This window comes from Scomber japonicus, chromosome 15 (assembly GCF_027409825.1).
Source record: "Scomber japonicus isolate fScoJap1 chromosome 15, fScoJap1.pri, whole genome shotgun sequence".
NCBI lineage: Eukaryota > Metazoa > Chordata > Actinopteri > Scombriformes > Scombridae > Scomber > Scomber japonicus.
Window position 1 is genome coordinate 28,919,443 of NC_070592.1, and position 21,774 is coordinate 28,941,216.

General features: G+C 39.7%; 2 protein-coding genes across 2 annotated transcripts; one reads left to right on the forward strand and one right to left on the reverse strand.

Moving 5' to 3' along the window:
* Positions 1–4,802: 4,802 nt before the first annotated feature.
* LOC128373960 (low-density lipoprotein receptor class A domain-containing protein 4-like) lies at positions 4,803–11,895 on the reverse strand. Its single transcript, XM_053334164.1, has 4 exons — positions 11,796–11,895; positions 7,143–7,294; positions 6,311–6,361; positions 4,803–5,315 (listed from the first exon to the last, which is right to left on the reverse strand). Exons 1-4 carry the CDS (start codon positions 11,893–11,895, stop codon positions 4,803–4,805), a joined length of 816 nt encoding a protein of 271 aa, XP_053190139.1.
* A 4,155-nt stretch (positions 11,896–16,050) lies between these two features.
* On the forward strand, positions 16,051–20,198 carry thap7 (THAP domain containing 7). Its single transcript, XM_053334165.1, has 4 exons — positions 16,051–16,130; positions 16,215–16,352; positions 16,799–16,909; positions 18,723–20,198. The coding sequence occupies exons 1-4, from the start codon at positions 16,051–16,053 to the stop codon at positions 20,110–20,112; spliced, it is 1,719 nt and encodes a 572-aa protein (XP_053190140.1). The 3' UTR covers positions 20,113–20,198.
* The last annotated feature ends 1,576 nt before the right edge of the window (positions 20,199–21,774 follow it).

Genomic DNA, 21,774 nt, shown 5'->3' on the forward strand with positions numbered 1-21,774 from the left:
ATGTATTTAATGTAAAGTGAAAATGAACTGTGGGGTTTATTGTATAATCATTAGAGCCATCAGTCTTCACTGCTACATCATAAAAAGAATGATTCAAACTATGAACTATTCATTTAACATAAACACATGTCAATAGATACAGAGATCATTTGACCCAGAACAGACTCAATGGACACTCAATGTAGCATCTATATAAAAGTATAATATTTAAAATATTTTCAATTTTGTGCATTTTTCTGCCACTTCAAGAAAAGTCATCAAATTTCAGAGTAAAAGACATTTGGGGTGTTTTAACAGTTGTCTAATGTCAAAAAGGGTCAAATATGACCTGAACAGTGTGTAAGGGTTAAGGAAACAGCACATTTCAGAAAACAGAGGGACAATCATTCTTGATTGTGATTAGACTGAGACCATGTCAGACTTAAACCAACACTGGTCAGTTATAGTAAACAGATGTTCACAGATGTGAGGTCTGGGGCCTGTTTCAGAAACCCTGAGATGAGGGAAACTCTGTGTTATCCGTTCCATAAAGAGAGGTAAGTGAAACTCTGAGTTAGTCACCATGGTAACTGACTCTGTGAACATAACCTGCTCGCTGGCAGGCTTTCTTCAACTAACCCTGAGTTTCTCCTCCTTTTTATCTGAAGCCTGCAGACTGAAGGAGCTGTCAGACATTGTGTGTCCTTTTCTTAAAGAGTCAGTTAATACTGAAGCACAAATACTGAGAAATCTCAGTCAGAGGGTGAAAAGACCCTGCTAGGATGTACACTGAATGCAGAGGTTCATCATGAGGATTATAGAGCTTTTTTATCCAAAGCACTTTTACAAATGTTTCTAATGCTCTCTCTCTCGTTCACACACTCACTACTGAACAATCTGGGGTTCACTTTGACATGTGGACTGGAGAAGACAGGGGTTGAACCACAGAAGTAAGACTCCTTATGATGAGTCAGTGGAGTTCTCTGTTGAACTGGTTAGTAAGAAAGGTGCGTTGCATCCAAGGCTGTATTAGTACCCTCAGGGGCCCTGGGCCGTGAAGCTCATGTCCCCCAAACAACTTTTATTTTATTCTGATTGGCTAACACTGCGGGTGGAAACCTTGTAACTCCATATTTTTGTTTTTGACATACTAGGTTTCTGACAGTCACCAAAATGATCAACATTAAGAGAACAGGTTAATACTTGTGTTGTAATTTTGTGGAGCCTGTCACAAAATGATTAAATCTCCCATCTTTTGGGGCCCTGTTCTGCTCAAAGGCCCCTAGGTAGTTGCCCAGATTGATCCTCTCATTAACCATCAAATCCATTCCAAAATGTTTGTATGTGACCTTTGCACCTTTTCTGTCAGTTCTTTGAAATGATAAATATAGTTGATGGTGAGTTTTGCGTTTGTTTGTTTTTTTGCATCACTATTGCCTGCTTTAGCATTATGCTTCACACTGTGGGACTCAGTATATCAAGTAATTGAATTTTAAATTGTAACATCATTTTAATATTTTTCCTATTGTGAATATAGTAAACCCTCAAGCTGTAAGTATTATATTGATGACGAACTGGGAAAGTTTTCGGGTCAAAGCTTTGAAGCAGTGATGGAACTGGTAAAAGTTCAATAATTCCAACTCCAACTCTAAAGTCACATGTTACTTCTAAGTTAAAAACAAAACACACACACACTGACAGACTTTCACCTGATGCATTCTCTTTGCTTTAATGTCTTTACATTGTTACAGTAGCAATGTTCTCTTGTGGTTTTTCTACCCACTGGGTAGAGCACGTGCATAATATATTAAGGTTATATATACAGTACTGTACAGATAAAGACTCAGGAGTCCAACTGCTGGAAAAAAGCACCATTAGAAGTGAGGCACAACAGAGGTGGGGGCTTCTTGAGTGCAAGTGGTTTCCTGTGGTGGATCCAGTGTCACCATCAGGCACAGTTAGCTCATATTCATGTAACGTGCAAACCCTACTGAAAAACTGTAAACTGGAAATTACAAGAGGAAAAAAAGGGCAACAATCTACTTTTGATGTTTTTTCCCTAAATAACAATTTGAACTCATGAATGTAAAAGTGATAGCAGCAGAAAAAAGCAGCAGCAGCAGCAGCATGTAGCATGTAGCATATAGCAAGAGCTAAACAACAGGTTCTGACCAGAGAAGAAAGTCCCTGTTCAGGCTACACTGTGACAGATTATGATAAAACCATAAATTTAGTGGCTGAAAATTCCAATTCTGCTAAAACACAAACACATATTAACATTAGACAAGCAGCAACATTAGATAAATAAAAAATAAATACTCTTTTATGTGGGTCCATCCAAAGCATATCCCACTAACAAAGCATGGCTCTATGACATCAGGTCTAAAAAGCACTTAAAACATTTAGTCCAGGTACACACATATTGCTCTTATTTCTTCTCTGTAACATGTATGGATGAAAGAAACAACGCTCACTGAGTCATTTAAAGGTGCAGTGTGTAGAATTTAGTGTCATATGAATATATGTTTTAATTATGATATAATTGCCTGAAATAAGAATCATAGTGTTTTCATTGACTTAGAATGAGCCCTATATATGTACATAGGGAGTGGGTCCTCTTACACAGAGCCCGCCATGTTTCACCTCCATGTTTCTACAGTAACCCAGAAAGGACAAACCAAACACTGACTCTATAGAGGAATCTTTGTTTTTTGCAGCCACTGTAGATTCTCCTATATGCTTGGAAGTGGAACAGTAGGGGGATTCAGCTTGATGCAATCTGAAACCTCACCTCTAGATGCCACTTAATTCTACACACTGCTCCTTTAATAGATCAACTTGGTATGTTCTTAAAACGTAAAAACAACAACAACAAAAAACAGGCGTGTGACAAATATTCAAAAATTGAAATGGTTATTTTAGAAAAATGTGGTTTTCTTATTGGCGCATGTCCTAACCCTAATACAGTATAATACTTCTCATCAATCTCAATCTTTTAATAGTGTTTATGTCATTTGTCCTGTATCTGATGTGTTCCAGCATGAAATCAGTGCTGGCACAGACTGCTCTTCTCATGCTGAACTTCTGAATTTAAAGCTAGTCCCATTTTAAAAATGAAAAGCTGAATCTTACAGTGCTTGACAGTGTGTTACTATAGCTACACAGTCAATTATAGATGATCGATTAGTCATTGCAGTTATTTATCAAGCAAAAGGCTGAATATTTGCTTTGTTCCAGTTGTTCGCAGTGTGAGGTCTTACTGCTTGTTTTATATCACTGAGCCTGTGTCTCGGGAGGTAGACAGTCATCTACTAATCGGAAGATCAGCGGTTTGATTCCCGGCTCCTCCAGTCCACATGTTGATGTGCTGGGTAAGATACTTAACCCAATAATGCTCCTGATGGCTGTGCCAACAGAGTGTTAATGGGTGAATGTGGCATCATGTAGTGTTGAAGCACTTTGAGTGGCCGAAAGACTAGAAAAGTGTTATATAAGTACAGTCCATTTACCATTTAAATAACTGGATTTGAGACTGTTGGTCTGACAAAGCAATGAATCTGAAGACCTAACGTTATGTTGCAAACTTACAATTGACATTTTCCATTATTCTGTGACACCTCAGACACTTAATGACCAATGGATTCATAATAAAATAAGATTAATCAATAATATGAATAATTACTCATTTGTTTGTGTTTTTGTAAATGTTGCAGTCCCAATTTAAGTCAATGTAAGTTCCTTAAGTATTCATCTAATTCAATTTCAGTCATTTACATTCAAATGTAAAAGCAAGAATGCTTTGAATTCAGTGGTTCAGTATGAGCATAGATAAGTATCCTCTGCTTTTAGACAAGTCAGAGCAGCCTCTGATATTCTGACATGACATCACCATGACTAATAACAGTGTGAATCATGGCACTGAGTTCTGGGTTCAGTGGTTGGTGCACAGGTCTTCTATATCAAAAAAAGAAAATCACTTATTTTTAAAAGACTGGGCTCAGCATGACATGATGATGATATAAGCATAGAGAAATGAAGCACATATAAAAATATACAAAACAAAGCAGAGATTTTTAGCACCTAATAAAAAAGTTCTTGCAGCTTTAATATTACTTCAAGGACGACTCCATCTGCTCTTCTTCCAGCTAGTTGAAATGGAAACGCCCACTCAGCATTAGCAAAAAGCAGTGATGTGGGTTAGAAAGTCCGCACACACACAAACACACACACACACACACGCAGTTTGCTGACTGTGTCTTCCTAACAGACTTCCTCGCTGTGTGTTGAGTGGAGGGACAGACAGCTGCTGAGCTCTGGAGGAGAGAGCCGGAGACACAGCACTAACACTGGATCCTCCTCTGATCCAGAGCTGTTAACCGGCAGGAGAAGTGTGTATTTTTTTAACTTTAAGCAGCAGCAAAGGTGAATGCTCCATCCGTCTCTACGGCTGCTGGCTGAGCAGATTATCATCATGCACAAACCCACATCAGGTCACATGGGAAAAACGTTTTAGAAAATCTTGTGAAAACAGCATTTTGATGCTAAAACATATATACTTCAACCAAAATGTTGAATTTTTGGACTTGAATATATATAGAATACTGACATGAAGCTGAAGAATGATATATAAACCTAAACAAAAACAAAAACGAATGGACCCACCCTATAAAATTTCCAGCACCTGGGATTAGTTCATGTTATAGAGTATGTGTGTGTGTGTGTGGCGCTCTCCTCTCCTCTCCTCTCCTCTCCTCTCCTCTCCTCTCCTCTCAGGCAGATATAGAAATGTATAGACATGTGTGGTAGGGTCTGTTCAGTATATTTCAGCTGCCCTCTGTTTCCTTCTGCCAGCTCTTCTTTAAATCAGTGGAGGCCTTTGCTGTGCTTTCAGGCCCACTGCTGCCAGAGTGGAACACTGTCTGTGAACTGTTAGATCCTAACCAGTCTGTAGAGGTGGAGTAATCCCCCATCACCTCACTGTAGGAGGGTGGGGGAGCCTCCACTCTTGCACTGGCATCATTAGTTCCAGAGTTACTTTTAGGTTCCTGTAGTCTCTTGCTGTGTATATAAATGTCTATGATGTCACTATCAAAAACGGTCCGGTTCGGAGGAGCGCGCACGGCGGCTCGGATCAGCTCCAGCTGCTGCTCCGGGTGACGGAGCTGTAAACCGCAGGGACCCTTGTATGGCGGCAGCTCCTCCCCGTCTGACAGGCAGATGATGGGAGGAAGGTTGATGATCTCCTGTGGCAGGTGGGGGTAGGTGGGCTGCAAGCGACACAGTTGCTGCTGCTGCATGAAACACGGCAAGTTCCTGTTCAGGCGGCTACACATCACCTGGATACACAAACACAGAGCAGAGAAACATATTTAAAGACTGTGTAAAGTGAATTCAGACATTTGTCTTCAAAACACATTAACTAGGTAATAAATGTATTTCTAAAAAAGGTGTAAAAAGCATTTCAATCATTTAGATTTGAATTGTGGAGCTAGGCTTCACAAACTGTGTTTCAAGATTTCTGTGTTCAGGATTTAGTGGGCGGGTCTGAAAGGCACCGCCACATTAGGTAACTTGGTGGTGATTAGTATAAACCCGTCCCTGCTGCTGTAGGGTATAAATACATTCAGCGCACACTACTACTACAGTCTACAGTTAGACTGTTAGCTGAATTAGCCGGCAAGCTAGCAGCCGAGTAGTTAGCCGCTGAGCTAGCAGCCGAGTTAACCGGCGAGTTAGCAGCTGAGTTAGCAGCAGAAAGCTCTCAGACCTAGCATCCATGTTTCTGGTAGAGGTGGTGACTTTGATTGATAGGTGACACTTGGTAGGGGGCGGGGTTTCAGCGGACTTGGCGGGCACTCCCACAGCGTTTGGGAGCAGAGAAAGAGGCTGATTTTTACACAACTATATATATTTATATAATTTCATATATTTGGCGATTTCTTTAATCATTCAAATTTGGCAGGGTGGTTAACAACACACTTTTCTGTGGTATGTCAAACTCAGAACACATATTTATTCTTACTTTAAACTAGCTTGTTCAACATGTCATGTGAACATTTCTAGAGTCCAAAGTGTTTTTAGCTCTTTTGAATGTCCACACTGTAAAACAATTAGATGGAGATAACAGTGCACGCCTTCTCACAGCTTTTACTTGAAGGTTTTCATATTGCACTGATTTGTACACAAGAAAACGGACAGAAGTAGTGGTGAAAACTAAAGAATCAAAAGCAACAAAAAGAAGGTCAGATCTAGATGGATGTGTGGATGCACAGAGGCAACATTATAGAGAGAATTCTGTTGTCTCAGGTAAAACACAACAAGCATTACTCACCTCACTGTTCCTCTGCTGAGTCAGCACACTGTCTGACCACACACTGGCATCCTGAGACAGGGACAAAGACAAAAAGAGAGAGAGAGAGAAAGAGAGAGAGAGAGAGAGAGAGAGAGAGAGAGTGAGAGAGAGAGAGAGAGAGAGCGAGAGAGAGGCACTTCAAAATGAGCTCACAGTTTTAGTCTGCACAGTTTCAGACAACAAGAGAGTTCAAATTATTTCACACGCACACATCACTACTTTAACCCTCCTGTTGTCCTCGAGTCAAGGAATGAAGGGAGGAAGAAGGAAGGATGGAATGGAGGAAGGGAGGAAAGGAGCAAGGAAGGAATTAATGAAGAAGGAAGGAAAGGAGGGAGGGAGAAAGGAAGGGAGGGAGGAAAGGAAAGAAGGAAGGGAGGAAGGAAGGAAAGAAGGAAGAAAGGTAGGAGGGAGGGAAGAAAGAAGGAAGGAGGGAGGGAGGGAGAAAGGAAGGGAGGAATGAAGGAAAGAAGGACGGGAGGAGGAAAGAAAGAGACAAGGAGAGAGGAAGGAAAGGAAGGAAGGAAGGAAAGAGGGAAGGAAAGAAGGAGGGTGGGAGGGAGGACAGAGGGAAGGAAGAAAAGGGAATGGAGGAAGGAAAGAGAGAGGAAGGAGGGAGGACAGACGGAAGGAAGGTGGAGGACGACAGGATGGTTAACTCCAACACAGAGCATCAAAATGTAACCATCTAACATACTAAGGGTATTGTGATTTATATCTTTTCTTATCCATTGTAAAAAAAATCCTCCCAGTAACCCCAGTATCTCCCAGTACTCCCAGCATCTCCCAGTATGATAGCAGTGCCACCTACCAGTTGTGTGGCCTGGTCTCTCTGGTTAGGACTGAGCCTGCTGAGGAAGGCCAGGGCTGACAGGCGGTAGTGGTTGAGCAGACAGATGATCACCACCATCATGAAGGTCATCACCAGCAGGATAATTATCATCTGAACAAACTCCAGTTCAGCTGCAAACACACACACACACACACACACACACACACACACACACACACACACAGAGAGAGAGGGAGAGAAACATTCAGTCACAGGATTCCATATGAGCTCTCCTTCCAATTCCTCCGTGGCTTTTAATCTTTGCATGGTCATTCTCAATCAAAGCATCTTCAGGACTTGTTACGGTTGGGAAAACAAAATTCAGGCACTCATGTGGAGCACGGACAAAAAAAAGGGCCTTTAGTAAGCAGTCGTTTTTTAATCTGAAACCAGTCATGTTTTTGAAGGATTTTTAATTCTAATCCTTAAGTTTTTTTTTAAATTCCTGCTCCACACATGAGTGTCTGAAGTGTGATTATCCTCTTCTTCAATAGCACCAGTGATCAGTTATCTTATCTCACCCTGGACAATCTCAGACAGAGTAGGACCCACTTTACAACCCCCCCCCTTCCCCTGCCCCCCTTACATTACGATACTATTATATTATCATTATATCAGTGGTATAAAATGATCTTCAAATGACAATAATATCATTTATCATTATTTCTAAGACAATATATCATCCAATAAACGTAGCTATCATGACAGGCTTAACTCTATCATAATGTCACTCTGACACAATTACACTTCTCTTTTTCACTCATTATGGTTACACCCAAACATTTTAGCCAGTGAGTGCAATTCTCTCTTTCTCAAATAGAAACTGACTGGTTCTGGATTTATGAGATTGATACTGAGATGGATACTTGAGAATAATAATAAGACTGACTGAAAAAAAGAGGCTGTTCCACCCAGCTTTTATGTTCCATGCATGCGCCCTATGCATGCTGCAGGTATACAGTATGTGTTCTCAGAGCTGCTTCAGTAGTATAGCAGGTATCACATCTGCTTCATATGTACAATGTTGAGGGTTCACTAATAACTAACATAAAACACTTCCACCAGCTCCTGCTCATCATCATGACTCCCAGAAGACAACAGTTATGTTTCCTGTTCCAGTTATGATGCCTCTGTTCATTATATTTAGTACACAATGTTCTCTGCTCATACACTTCTGGGCTTAGAATATGAGAACGAAATGCAAATGAACAGTCTGGCTTTTTTCACAAAGAAAATTATACTGAAAAAAACCCACATAATTAAGTCCATTGATATAAATGCATGTGTTGGTCTAGTATACACACACACACACACACACACACACACACACACACACACACAGTCAAACTAGCCAATCAGCTGAAACTGTTAAGTGGTGAGCTGGATGACCCATGTGGTCTGGTCTTAAGAGTGGGGATCATTCATTCCTCAGACCAGACACATGTCTAGACACTCCCACTATATAATACACACACACACACACACACACACACACACACACATACACACACACACACACACACACACACACACACACACACACACACACACACACACACACACACACACACACACACACACACACACACACACACACACACACACACAGTGTTTAATAATTGAGGCTGGTTAGCTGAGCAGGATCAGTGTGCCAGGGCTCAGCAGACCAGACACCATCTGCTCTCTTTTTAAACTCTTTTTAATGCACAAACTGCTGGTGTTACATTTCACTGTGATTCTACCTTATATGATCACATGTGACTATTAAACTTATTGATTTATTGGTTATATATCTATCTCCCTTACATTATCTGCTGTATGTCAATCAGATATTAAAATGATGTGTTTATGCAAATATTTTTTATTCTAACTATGAGTCTTCTTCATACATTACTATCAAAGCTCCACACACAGTGTATGTAGCTCTCATAAGACTGACAGGTCTGTCTCAGAGAACTGAAAGAGGCAACAGCATGAGGAGTCATTTACTACAATGATACATTTCAGTTGCTATGAAAATCAGTCATGTTAAAACTTGCTTTATCTAGCTTATTTATCACACTGTACTGGCTGTGTTATATTATTCTAATTGATCTCGTCTATTGTGTGATCTGAGTCAGTGAACAGCACTTTTAAATGATTTAAATGATCTTTTGAATTATGTTATTCCATAGCAGCCAATGACTTGACTGTTGGTATAATATAGTTATAATTAATGACTTTATTTACTATTGTATCAAAGTGTTTTGGGGGAGTTTCTCATTAACTGAACCAAGGGACAGATGAGAGAGGGTGTCATAAGGGAGTGATTTCGGGTTATAAGCTAGTAAATAAAAGTGACGGATTTAATGACTTTAAAGGATATGTCTGCATTTTTATAAGTCTAATTAAACTACATTTATGTAAAAAGAATAGTTGGTTCCTGGTACCATTTCTCTTGTTCTATGCAAAAATACATCCATAAAGCATAAAGCTAGTGTGATAATATTTGATCACAGAATAGGACAATGTACTGCAGTGGAGTCTTGCTATGCATGAACAGGAAGAATAATTAAAAATAATATCATTGTTCATTTATCAATATCCTTATATTAGTATTATTGACACTCATACTATCATACTGGTCGCAGTGCACAGGGAGAGTTTCATTTTGCATGCTCAGAAATAGAAAAAGCTTCATGACTTATGCTTCAAATGCTGCAACTAACAAGCACAAACATGATGTAATGCATTGATGTATTAGTCACTGCAAATATGAAACATCTCAGTATAGTGCTTTTTTGTTTGTTTGTTTTTTTCAGGCATAAGCTAAGTCAATAAACAGAGGAGGCTTCTAGTGTGTGTGTGTGTTTGTGTGTGTGTGTGATATCCACTGAGTGAACAAAGAGAAAGCTGAGAGACAAAGGCTCAGACACTGGCAGTGACTGACAGGCCTTCACCTTTCACCCTTGACCCTGGGGAGGAGCGCGCTGAGACAGCAGCCGGCTGTAATGAGGAGTCTGGTGCATTGCTAATAAACCTGCTGTGTGTGTCTGTGTGTGTTTTTGTGTGTGTTTTGTTGTCTCAAGAACCCCTCTCTAACGTCCTCCTAACCTTGAGTTCAGACTTAGGTAATAACATCAGGATAAAGAAGTGAGTGTGATCAGGAATGATCCAGGCTTATTTTTTAAAGGATCAGTATCAGTGATGTAAAGCTAAATTCATTTCTGATCCTTTGTTAGCTGCAGGTACAGCAACTGTCAAAAAAATCCCTTTCATGCTGCGTTCAAATACATGAAGCACAGCAACTCACAAAATAAGCAGCTGTCAACAATCAGTGAAATAAAACATGCATAAGCCAACCATGTCAGGAAGAAAAAAAGATCACTTTGCATCTATTGTCAGCAGTACCACACCTCTGTTATATAGACCTGCTGTTCATTCCAAAGGCGCAGTATTTGGTTTATGTTGTGGAAAACAAGCAGCTGTGTCCAAATATCAAATACTTCCCCAACCTGTCTATCACTATAGCCCCGTTTCCACTAAGGCAGTTCCTGGTAAAAATCATGGCTCCAAATCAACCCCCCCCCCCCCTCCTCCTCCTCCTCCTCTGCACTAAGGCGTTTTTAGGCTCTGAGGGCCCAAAACCATGGTAGCCTGAAAACTTTCTCAGCATATGGTATTTGGAATGAATGTGGCGCCATCTTGGAATGCAGTATCCACTTTTTTTTTAATACATCCATCCCCCCACCACTGATACCATGACACGATTAAAAAATACATTCTGGGTACAAATACAAGGAAGAGTAAATGTATTCTTTAAGAAAATGTACACATAAATGAACACTAGGGGGATGGGGGAAAGATTTTTGACATAGCACAGTGTGTTACAGTTTGAATTGCTTTTGGCTTTAGGGAGAATTGAATTGAATGAATGTATTGTTTAATCTCATTGCTAAATGTAATAAAACAGCATGGTTTCTTATCTGTAAATGTAGATTTAAGGATATGGCCATTATAATCTATGTTTGTATAATTATGTATTATGATGACGTATTATTATGATGGACATGTTGAAATTCTTGTTTAGGCTCAATATAACACACATGAATGATACATGCGTGATCAGTTGAGTGGAACAAGTAACTTTGGCAACTCTGAAGCAGATAGAGCTTCAGTCATGTGATAGGAAAATCAATAGCTCATGAAAAAGCAAGTAAGTGGCCCTTGAGTTAAGATTTTTGCCACAGATCTACATGGTCAAGAACTAACTTTCAGGCTCATCCTTTACATGATTTGGCAATAACTCCAACCAGCAGGTATATAAATGTATTTCACTTCAAGCCTGGCTCCTATTATAGTTTGCTGTTTAAAGTCTAACAGTTAAGATGAGACTGGCCTCCACAGCTGATGGGCTGCAGCTGCAGACACCAGACATCACATTTTCCAGGCTGCTGGTGACTGTGCTATTGCTTGTGGATTATATAGGCCAGTGTGTTAACTCCGCTGTTAGTAATGCGCAGTAATCAGGCTGCTACAATAGAACTTATGATCATATTAAGCAGCATTTACACTCATTATCACACACACACACACGCGCGCGCGGGCGTTTAAGCTTAAGAAATGAACTGATCAAATAACAGAATGACTTACATATATCCATGCCCTGTGGCTGGGGTCCGGCGCAGCTGCAGGAGCAAAAACCATTGGACTGTGTGTTTCTGGAGCTCGTCGGGATCGTTGTGTTTGGCATGAGAGACAGGGAGCGCCGGGACGCCGGGGAGCTGAGCAGGCAGCCGGAGAGGAGCGGCCGGGGTCCAGCAGCCTGTCACAGCCCAGTCTGCCTACATCACGACCCCGGAGCTCCGTGCGGTACATACACTATCCTCATCTTAACATACTGAGACACGTTCACCGTTAACTGCCCCGTGCTGCTTCCAGCTGAGTGTGTGTGCAGGCTATGTGTGTGTGTGTGTGTGCGCGTTGTGGGACGTGCTATGATTTACAGCCCGCCTCCTCTCTCTCCTCCTGTCAGTGATCCATGGGGGGAGGGAGGATGGGATGGGGACAATGGCGCACGGCGGTCAGAGACAGGAGGAGTGGGAGGGAAGGGGGGGCAGACCCAGACAGTGATCATCCAGACTGAAACACAGCAGGGGCTCACCAGATCAGCTCTGACACACACCTACCAGGGGTTTTATACAAATTGGCTACAGTAGATCAAGGGATCAATATAACCTTAATGAGATGAATGCTGTTTAAACTGTACAGCAGGATTAATATGTTAGTAGTCAGTCACTAAGTGGCTGTTGACAGAAGATGCATAGACTGAAAAAACACTGGGTAAAAAAATGAAAAGCAATCCTTGTCTTTTTCTGTAATAAAGAAGTTTTATTATATATAAAATCCTGAAGAGATGAGAAGTGAGATCATATGATAAATAGTTGTGGTGCATTCAGTAGCCTATGCAATGCACAGACTGCAGAGAAAGTGTGGAGTCAGCATTATTGTTTAGGTTTGATTCCTATTCTGAAGGTGGCTCAATAGGCTCCCACAGCAGATAGAAAGGTAATCACATTGTCAAAAAAGGCCCATAGTAGAATGTGAATGATGTCAGTATTCATACTACTACTAAATACACATTACAGAAATATGGTGGCTCTGAGGGGTCAAAACACAAGATTTCAAACATAACATTTCATAAAACACAATGATGTTTCACAAAACAGAAAAGGTATCGTCCACAATTCAGAACCCAAGTCATGAAGGAGTAAACCATGAAGTCAACTGCCACAGATCATGGATGTATATAACACTCTTATAATACATGACAGACTGTATTCAGCCCTGTCTATTTGAAAATATGATCAACTATGCCAAAATTGCAACATCAAATACAATTAGGAGGAGTGTAATAGTGCTAGTGGAAAAATGAGTTCTCTCAACATAATGAGACAATGTTGTTTATTGAAGTATTTCACAAGCTGTAAAAATGTTGATGTTGAAGGTTTAAGGATTAAGATGAACATGAAAACCCCAAACTATCTTTTAAAGAGTCAGAAAATTCATTTAAAAAAAATATGTCAAATAGATTTGAACTATGAGTCTGCTTTATTGTTTATTGTAGTGGAATGAAATGTGGCTTCATATTGGAGGGATGACAATCAAAATGACTTCAAGCAACACATGGAAGCTTTTCTGCAGAGCGTGAGACCAACGGCCTCAGCTGACTGTTCATACTGAAAACACAGTTTTTATCTTACAGCTATTACTACACTCAATGCTGCTAATTAATACTGTTTACAACTGACTGTGCAATAGGGCTGTGCAAGATTCAAGATGCTTTATTTGTCAGTCATCATGTCAGACATGTGAGCGAGATATAGTACTCAGGTCTCAGATTCGAAAATAAATTAAATCTGACTAAAAACAAGCTAAAACAGGCTAAACATACAGGATAAAACATATCGTTAAAGTGCATTAGTTTTAAAAGAAAAAAAAGACAGGGTGTAACCTTATGTGTGTATGTGGGTATACTTGGGCTGTTTTTATATATTTTTAGTAAATTTCATTTTTATTTTATCTGTTTTATTTTTTATTTATGAACGATGCACTGACTGGTGAGCACTTTAAAATGTTGTTGTGCTTGTGATGATAAATGGTTACATTTGATATTATTAAATTGAATCAGTGTATGAAGAGCACTTTACTGTTGATGCTGGTTTCAACTTTATAAACTTTATTTTGTAATAAAGTTGTAAAGGGTCAATATAAACCAATCACAAGAGAGGAAAGAAGACTAAACCATGTTTCTGCAACATAAGTCTGTATTTTAAACATATTTGTCATGTTAGCTTTGTTGTGAAATATTGGATCATCTGAACAGTTATTTAAATGAAATGATGTGAGAAGCTTTGAGAGGAAACATCTCTTTGGTGGAAATGCTATCAACTCATAGACTTCTGAAATATGTCAATGAGACATAATTACACACTGATTTTACAGGAGGTCAAACACAAAGCTTCACAATCACTCATTTAATCAAAAGTAATGTATTTATTGAGATATATTTTATGATTAGTGTAACAATTGACCTAAGACTGCATATGCTTGTATATTAATGCATTCAATTTAATAAATGATAGTTGAAGTTAGTGTGTGTTTGTTTAGTGATATGTGTTTGTCCCATGGTTTGTTCTCAGTTCTTTGCGTTGTGTGCTGCAGTTTTTAAATAAAGTTTTACCTTTCAAAAAAAGAGGCGGAGGAAAACTAGGAAGAAGGTGAAAGAAGAACAGATCAGCCATCTTCGTGAGGTCGAAAACCGTGCAGTGGTAATATATTTAGCATTATTAATCATCATATCATCATGCACTGTGTTTGATCAACACTGGTAATAAGACAAAACAATGGCACGCGCCTTGTGCATGACGTTTATGAGCGGTTAGCTTGTCGCGAGCTCGTGGCTAGCTTGTTATATAAGCTACATTAGCTGATAAAGAGAAGCGGCAGATGATGAATGATAATAAGTGTTATTAACGTTTCATTGTATGTTCTCTAAACTGAATGTGAGTAAAGTGATAGTTTAATATCTAATTATTACTCTGAGAATCACATGAGCTTAAACCATCATCATTACGTCCACTAACGCAAGCTACACGTCTAATACTACACAGTGACGTGCGTTTTCATTCCCGTTCATTCTCCATGGAGTTAACAGCAACATCACACTGGCTTCATGTAGAGACCATAGGTAGAGACACTAAAACATGTCAACTTTTTTTCCCCTTAACTTTATTGCTGAAGTGAAGAGCAGTATTAAAGAAGGGAACAGTGCCATCAAGTGACCGTAACGTTACAAAAAGCAGCAACACACATAAGAAGTAAGAGTCATAACGAGGACAAATGAATAGAATAACAGTTGGAATAAGAAAGAACAACTGTGGGTTCATGCAGGTCAGTTACTGTCAGTACAGGACAGTGAGGAAGTGACCTGTGCACAAAAACTCCAGTAAGAAAAGAAAGTAGTCCCATGAAATGATCAGCTGTCTGAAACATCTGGTTGAGCAACACAGCAGTGACTATCACTAATCAGCACCAGATATGGTCATTAAAAAATAATTACCATCAAATATGACTTATAGCACCTTTTAAACCAACACAAATATTTATATTTCTGTTCAACCTCTCAAGACCTCAAATTGATAAAGATAAATAGTTCACATAGTTTGTCCATCATGAGTAGTTGTATGTGTTTGTACCAACTGTCATGAAATGCATGCTACTATACATAGTATTATATATATATAATATATATATATATATATATATATACTATTAATATAGTAATTGTACATGTACAATTAATGGAAACCGACATTTAGAAACTGCTCACGTCAATTAATGGTGGTGTTCACTGTTGCCATGACAGCAAAGGTTGCATATCTTTAAGGAATATGAAAACTTGTCTCCAGTGATGATTTGAACCCAAACCATGATCTTTACATAGTTGTAATCAAGTAAACTAGACATTAACCACAGCGTCACACCTTAAAACATCTTTATTTTACCTCCCTAAAGATCCTCATGTGTGAGGGCAGCAGTGGAAAATACTAAACTAAAGAAACTGTGAAAATACATAACTGTTCATCATGTGTGGAGATAATCATTCATTAATCATAATCCAGGTTAAAAGTTCAATCAATGGTGGTTTAGATTTTTGCCATAATCACCCAGCCCTACTACTATGGCACATTTACAGTATGTACAGTAAATGAGAAGTTAGGACATGAGAGTTAGAAAATCAAACCTGGAATAATAAACAAACCTGAGCTTCATGAAAAGTAAAAAGAATGTTCTTTGTATCATTACTTCACATAAATGACAATGTTAAAACATTCATCACTTTCAGATGCCCAGACATTGCTCAGCAGGCGGCTGCAAATCTCGGGACAACCGTGAGACTCGTAGTGCTGGTATCACCTTTCACAAGTGAGCATTTAACACAATTTAAAGGTTTTAGGAACTTTTACATAACATATACATCTAATAATAATTTATCTTTGTGATGGTCAGATTACCAAAAGGAGCAACTCGGAGGAACCTTTGGATCAGTAACTCTCACCGTGCAGACTCCTGGGATCCTCAGACTGACTTTGTCTACTTTTGTTCCAAACACTTCACTCCAGAGAGCTTTGAGCTAACTGGAATCAGGTGTGTAGTGATCATATCATTCTAGTGTTATTGTAGTTATGTTGTTGTATTGTCACGTTGTATTTACTCTGCGTCTGGCTTCATTTCCAACCGATGTGACCCATTATTGGCTTATCACAACTGTTTATCTAATGTGTGGCAGATTTGATATGATGACTGTACAGAAGAGAACCATTGAGACATTTTCATAAACAACCAAGATGACTGCTGCTGATGTGGAACAGTCAGTTGAATCCACTATAACAACAGTATTAAACAAACTGGACTGGACATTTTTTCTGCAGGCCAAGTTTTGGTCTGAGCCTGTTGATAACAGCCTTACACTGATTTACATTCATGAATTGGTTTGGCAGTGTCAGGCTACTATTATTGACAGTTGGTGTAAAATATGTTGCGTATGGTTTCAAAACAGCAGCCTAAAATGTGTTTGACCATTTCACTCACAGTGGGATCAGAAGACTGAAAGAAGATGCACTGCCTACAGTGTTTGATTACACTTCAGCAACCAGAAGCAAAAGATCAAAAAACCCTCCAAAAAAAGAAGATGTTCCTGTCAGGTAAAGAGTCATAGTCTGGAAGTACTCATCAACCTTGTTCAGCAGTTCGTGAGCCTCACTTGTGTGCTGGCTCAAGACAGAGTCTAAAAGTTAAGCTTGTTAAGATATAATTTCACATATAACATGCCAACCTGTTCATTATGGTCTATTAATGTCTCTTTTCTAGCAGCAGTGGATTTATTTTAACATGCAGGCAAAGCAGAATCTTAAAAGTACAACCAGACCCTGTTCAGTTGTTCCTGCAATGTTTATTTGTACTGCACTTTTTTTCAACAAAGCACTAAAATATTTTACAGTTACAATAAGACTGAGAGTCTGGCTAGGTAATATATCAATATTATATCGATGTCATGATATGAGACTAGATATCATCTTAGAATTTAGATATCGTGATAAGGCAGAACTGTTGTCTTTTCCTGCTTTTAAATGGTGCATTTCAGTAAAATGATGTCATTTTCTGAACTTACCAGACTGCTATAGCTGTATTATTTGCCTTTACCCACTTAGTCATTATATCCACATTACTGATGATTATTTATCAAAAATCTTATTGTGTAAATATTTTGTAAAAGCATCAGTTGTCATCCCTACAATATTGTTTCGATATTAAGTGGTTTAATCACAAATATTGTGATTGTGATATTTGATTTTATCTATAGCCCTACTGATACTAAGGTCCCTAAGCAGAAATGACCCAGGGATGTCAGGGTGGTATGTTGTGTCTCTTAAACACGAGGCCAGCTGGGTGCCTCAGAATTTGCAGCCTTTACTGTTATTTTTTGGTAGACTTGCTGAACACATTATCCTGTTGACTCTGAATTTGATTGCTACTGCAGTCGTTGATACACTTTGATTAGTTTAACTAACCTATACTGTCTCCACCAGTGCCTAAGAGTCAGCTAGGCGCTGCCATTTGTGTTTCAGTGTTTGTGTGGAGAAAGTTCGGGGCCTTAGACAGCAGCACTCTCCAGTACACACTTAAAGTCTGTGTAAAGTAAGAATAAATATGTGTTCTGGGTTTGACATACCACAGAAAAGTGTGTTGTTAACCACCCTGCCAAATTTGAATGATTAAAAAAATCGCCAAATATATGAAATTAGGCTTCAAAGTTGTGTAAAACTCAGCCTCTTTCTCTGCTCCCAAACGCTGTCGAGTTCACTGAAACCCCGCCCCCTACCAAGTGTCACCTGTCAATCAAAGTCACCACCTCTACCAGAAACATGGACGCTACGTCTGAGAGCTTTCTGCTGCTAACTCAGTGGCTAACTCAGCGGTTAGCTCAGTGGCTAGCTCGGCGGCTAGCTCAGCTAATACGCTAAGTGTAGACTGTAGTAGTAGTAGCGTGTGCTAAATGTATTTATACCTCTACAGCAGCAGGGGCGGGTTTATGCTAATCAGCCTAGCTCCACAATTCAAATCTAAATGGTTGAAATGCTTTTTACACCTTTTTTTAGAAATACATTTATGACTTATTTAATGTGTTTAGAAGAAAAGGTTTGAATTCACTTTACACAGTCTTTAACAATATTTTTAATTGATGACTTTATCACACCAGAGGGCAGCTTAATCACATTGTGGGCAAAAAGAACATTCTCAAAGAGAACAAGTTACAGTTCTTCAGCCAAAGCATGCAAGCAAGAGAAAACAACAGTATAACCACAACAATATACAGTACTGACCTGCAGTAATTATACAAGTAGAAGCTGTAAGATCTAATGTTAGTGTTAGCCAAGGAGGAACCTCATAGCAATACAAAGTACACTTTACAGTCATGTGTGTATGTTCTACCATGTGAAGGAAACACTAATGGAGCCTGTATCTTTATTGGTTCTGTAGGAAGCGTCCACGCTCAAATAAGCCGAACACTCAGCAGGAGAAGGAGGGTCAAACTACAGAAGAAGCCACAGTCCAGAAGTCAGCGGCAGCAGCTGATGAGACTAATGACAACACACCTGCATCTTCTCAAGAGACAGCAGAGGTGGAGCAGCTCTCACAGCAAGAACATAGCTCTTCACCACCACCAGTGTCTCGCTCCGTCTCTCCATCACGCTACATGAGACGCCTGCCGCCTCCTCCAGGCTTCTACCTGCCCAAAGAGCACAGCTACGCCCAGCTGTGCCCCCTGCTGTGGAGAAGACGTTACGACCAGGCTATCGACTGCTTAGAAAAGGCTTTACGACAGCTCCACGCAGCCAGGCGAAGGGAGAACCGCCTGCGCAGCACTATGCTGAGGCTCCGTGACAAACGGCTGAAGCACACTCTGCTCATATCACGAGACGGTTCTAAGGACAGAGGGAGCTGGACACCAGGAGAGGAGAACACACCAGGCAGAGGGGGTCACAGCCTGGACAGTGAGACTGATGCTAAGTCTGAAGACACAGGGTTATTTGAGGACAGATTTGGGGATCAGATGGAATTTGTGGGTCGTTTCCTTCCAGATACCAACAGCTGGTCTGAAGAGGAGAAAGGTTACTGCTCTTACTGTGGAAGAGGGCAGGTACAGGGTGATGGGCAGCCAGCACACAGGGATTCAAAGACAAGGAAAGCTGCTCAGCCAACAGTGGAGGAAGACTCTCTGATGATCCAGAGAGGTGTGGAGACTGCCACCTGTGACACAGCTGAAAACAACAAAGAAATACAGATAGTCAGGCTGGAAAGATCTCCTGGTAAAATAGTAGAAACTAGTGACTCAAATGTAACAAATTCACAGGTCCTACTCCAAACTCAAGTTCTCCAGCATGTGAGTCCTGTTGCAGTGTCTCTGTGTGATACTGGTGAGCAGAGTGTGCAGTTGTTAGGCTCTCAACAGGAGCTGATGCTCTCTGACATATGTGAAACAGATTCTGAAAGCATGGGTCAGGATCATCATGTGGACCTGCAGCATCAGCTGTTTTGGATACAGGACGACGCCGAGGGACAGGTCATCCTGGTTCCCGTCCCAGCCGAAGATGGATTACAAAGCTTTCTGAAGATGGAAGGAGTTGCTGATGAAGCACAAACCATACTGGTGTCAGAAGTAGATCTGAAAAGAGACTTTGGACTCCTGGCAGAGAACAGCTGTGAAACAGTGTGTGATGATGAACAAGGGGACCAGAACTCTGTTATCAACAGCACATCTGTGGAAATGAGAGATGTGAGGGAGAAACTGAAAGAACATCTGGAAGGGTTTCACCTTCAACTGAGCACTGAGTTCATAAACTGACAGTATGAACACTACAGACTGTAATCACTAATCACTTTAACAGTCACTGTGAGATTACAAGATCTCCTTTTTCAAGGAAGTCCTGGAATTTTATTTCCTTCCATTAAATAACTGAAAGATGAATTTGTGTCAGTCTTTTCTGCCAGTAGAAACAGATATACGATACGCTGTATAGACCTCTATATAACAATGAGATACACACTCAATAGTTTTTGGTGTGATATATCTTCTTCTGTGCCATAGAGCTCTGTTGTTCACTGAGCCACACTCTTACACAGGGTGACATCGTCTTCTATTACCATGAACACACACTGTCCTTTGTTTTGAGTTCCACACAGAATTGTCACTTTGATTATACTGCCACCTTGTGGTTAAAAACAAGTTGCTCAAACACACTTATTAGAATTAAACTTCCTCATAGAAGTGGGACACTTCCAAAAACTTCATTACCTCACTGTGGAAAGAAGAAGAATGAGTTACAAAACAATAAGACCAAAGCTCCTGGTTATTTAACTAATTATACGCCAGTGTCATCAGAGATCATCATAACTAAGAGATAGGTTCACAAACAACATTCTTTTCAAATTCAACAGTTCTGTGGGCAAAAATCCATGTTGCACTGACACTGATCTCCAGGGTCTCTGAAGCAACAGTGCTTTTAACCCTTTATCAGGCAAAAAAATATATTTGGTAACTTCTGTAAATATCCAAAATATCCTCCCCATGCCTCTCTGAGTTTGTAGAACCATGTGGATTTTTTATATATAGACTTTTTAATTACCCTAGACCGGTGAGGAACCACATATGGTAACATCATTGACTGAAAAAAGTCACAAAAACAAGAAAGTCATGTAATATCGCCCAATAACACTGAAGGGTTGAAATGTTGAATGTCCCTGTATTTAAATGAAGGGTTACATTTCTGGTAAGGAAATTGGTACGGTTGATGCAAATCCAATTGTGAGTTTGTTTTGCTTGTCTTATTTTTCTGTTTTTGTTTATTGTTATTGCATGTGTTTTTGTGTTTTAACCACTCTTGCCTGACTACCCCCGTTTCCCCTGAGGGGATGGAACAATGGAAATGAGCTTTATTTTGTATTTTTATCCTCACGTGTAATTGAGTAGTATGCCATGACTGAATGACTGCAGCCTTGTATGTACTTTTATCGTTATCAAATAAACATCTGTCTAGAACTACTCACCAGAGCACCAAATGTGGATTAATCCACTGCTGAAAATAGTCCCCAACAAATTCACTATTTCCTCCTGTTTGAGTAACGTGATCAAAACTACAGTGACCAGCTGTTTTAAGAAATGACTCAGTTTTTACAAAACAAAGCTATATACATATATTTCTACATTTATGAAGCTAAATACATTTTCAGCTTTTGTAAATAGGAAGGTGATAATTCTACTTAATGTTAATTATTGAGGTCATACTGGGTGATGGTAATGTATAAGGTTGGCTTATATTGAGTACATAATGCACCACCACTACTTGGTACGACCTCAGTGATAAACATAAAGTAGAATTATCACCTTCCTGACAATAATAACACAAACTGAAAATGTATAAACTTTATAAATGTAGAAATGATATCAGATCTGTTGTACTGGATTGAATTAGATTGAAGAAATACTGAGTGGCTGATAGAGAGCAGT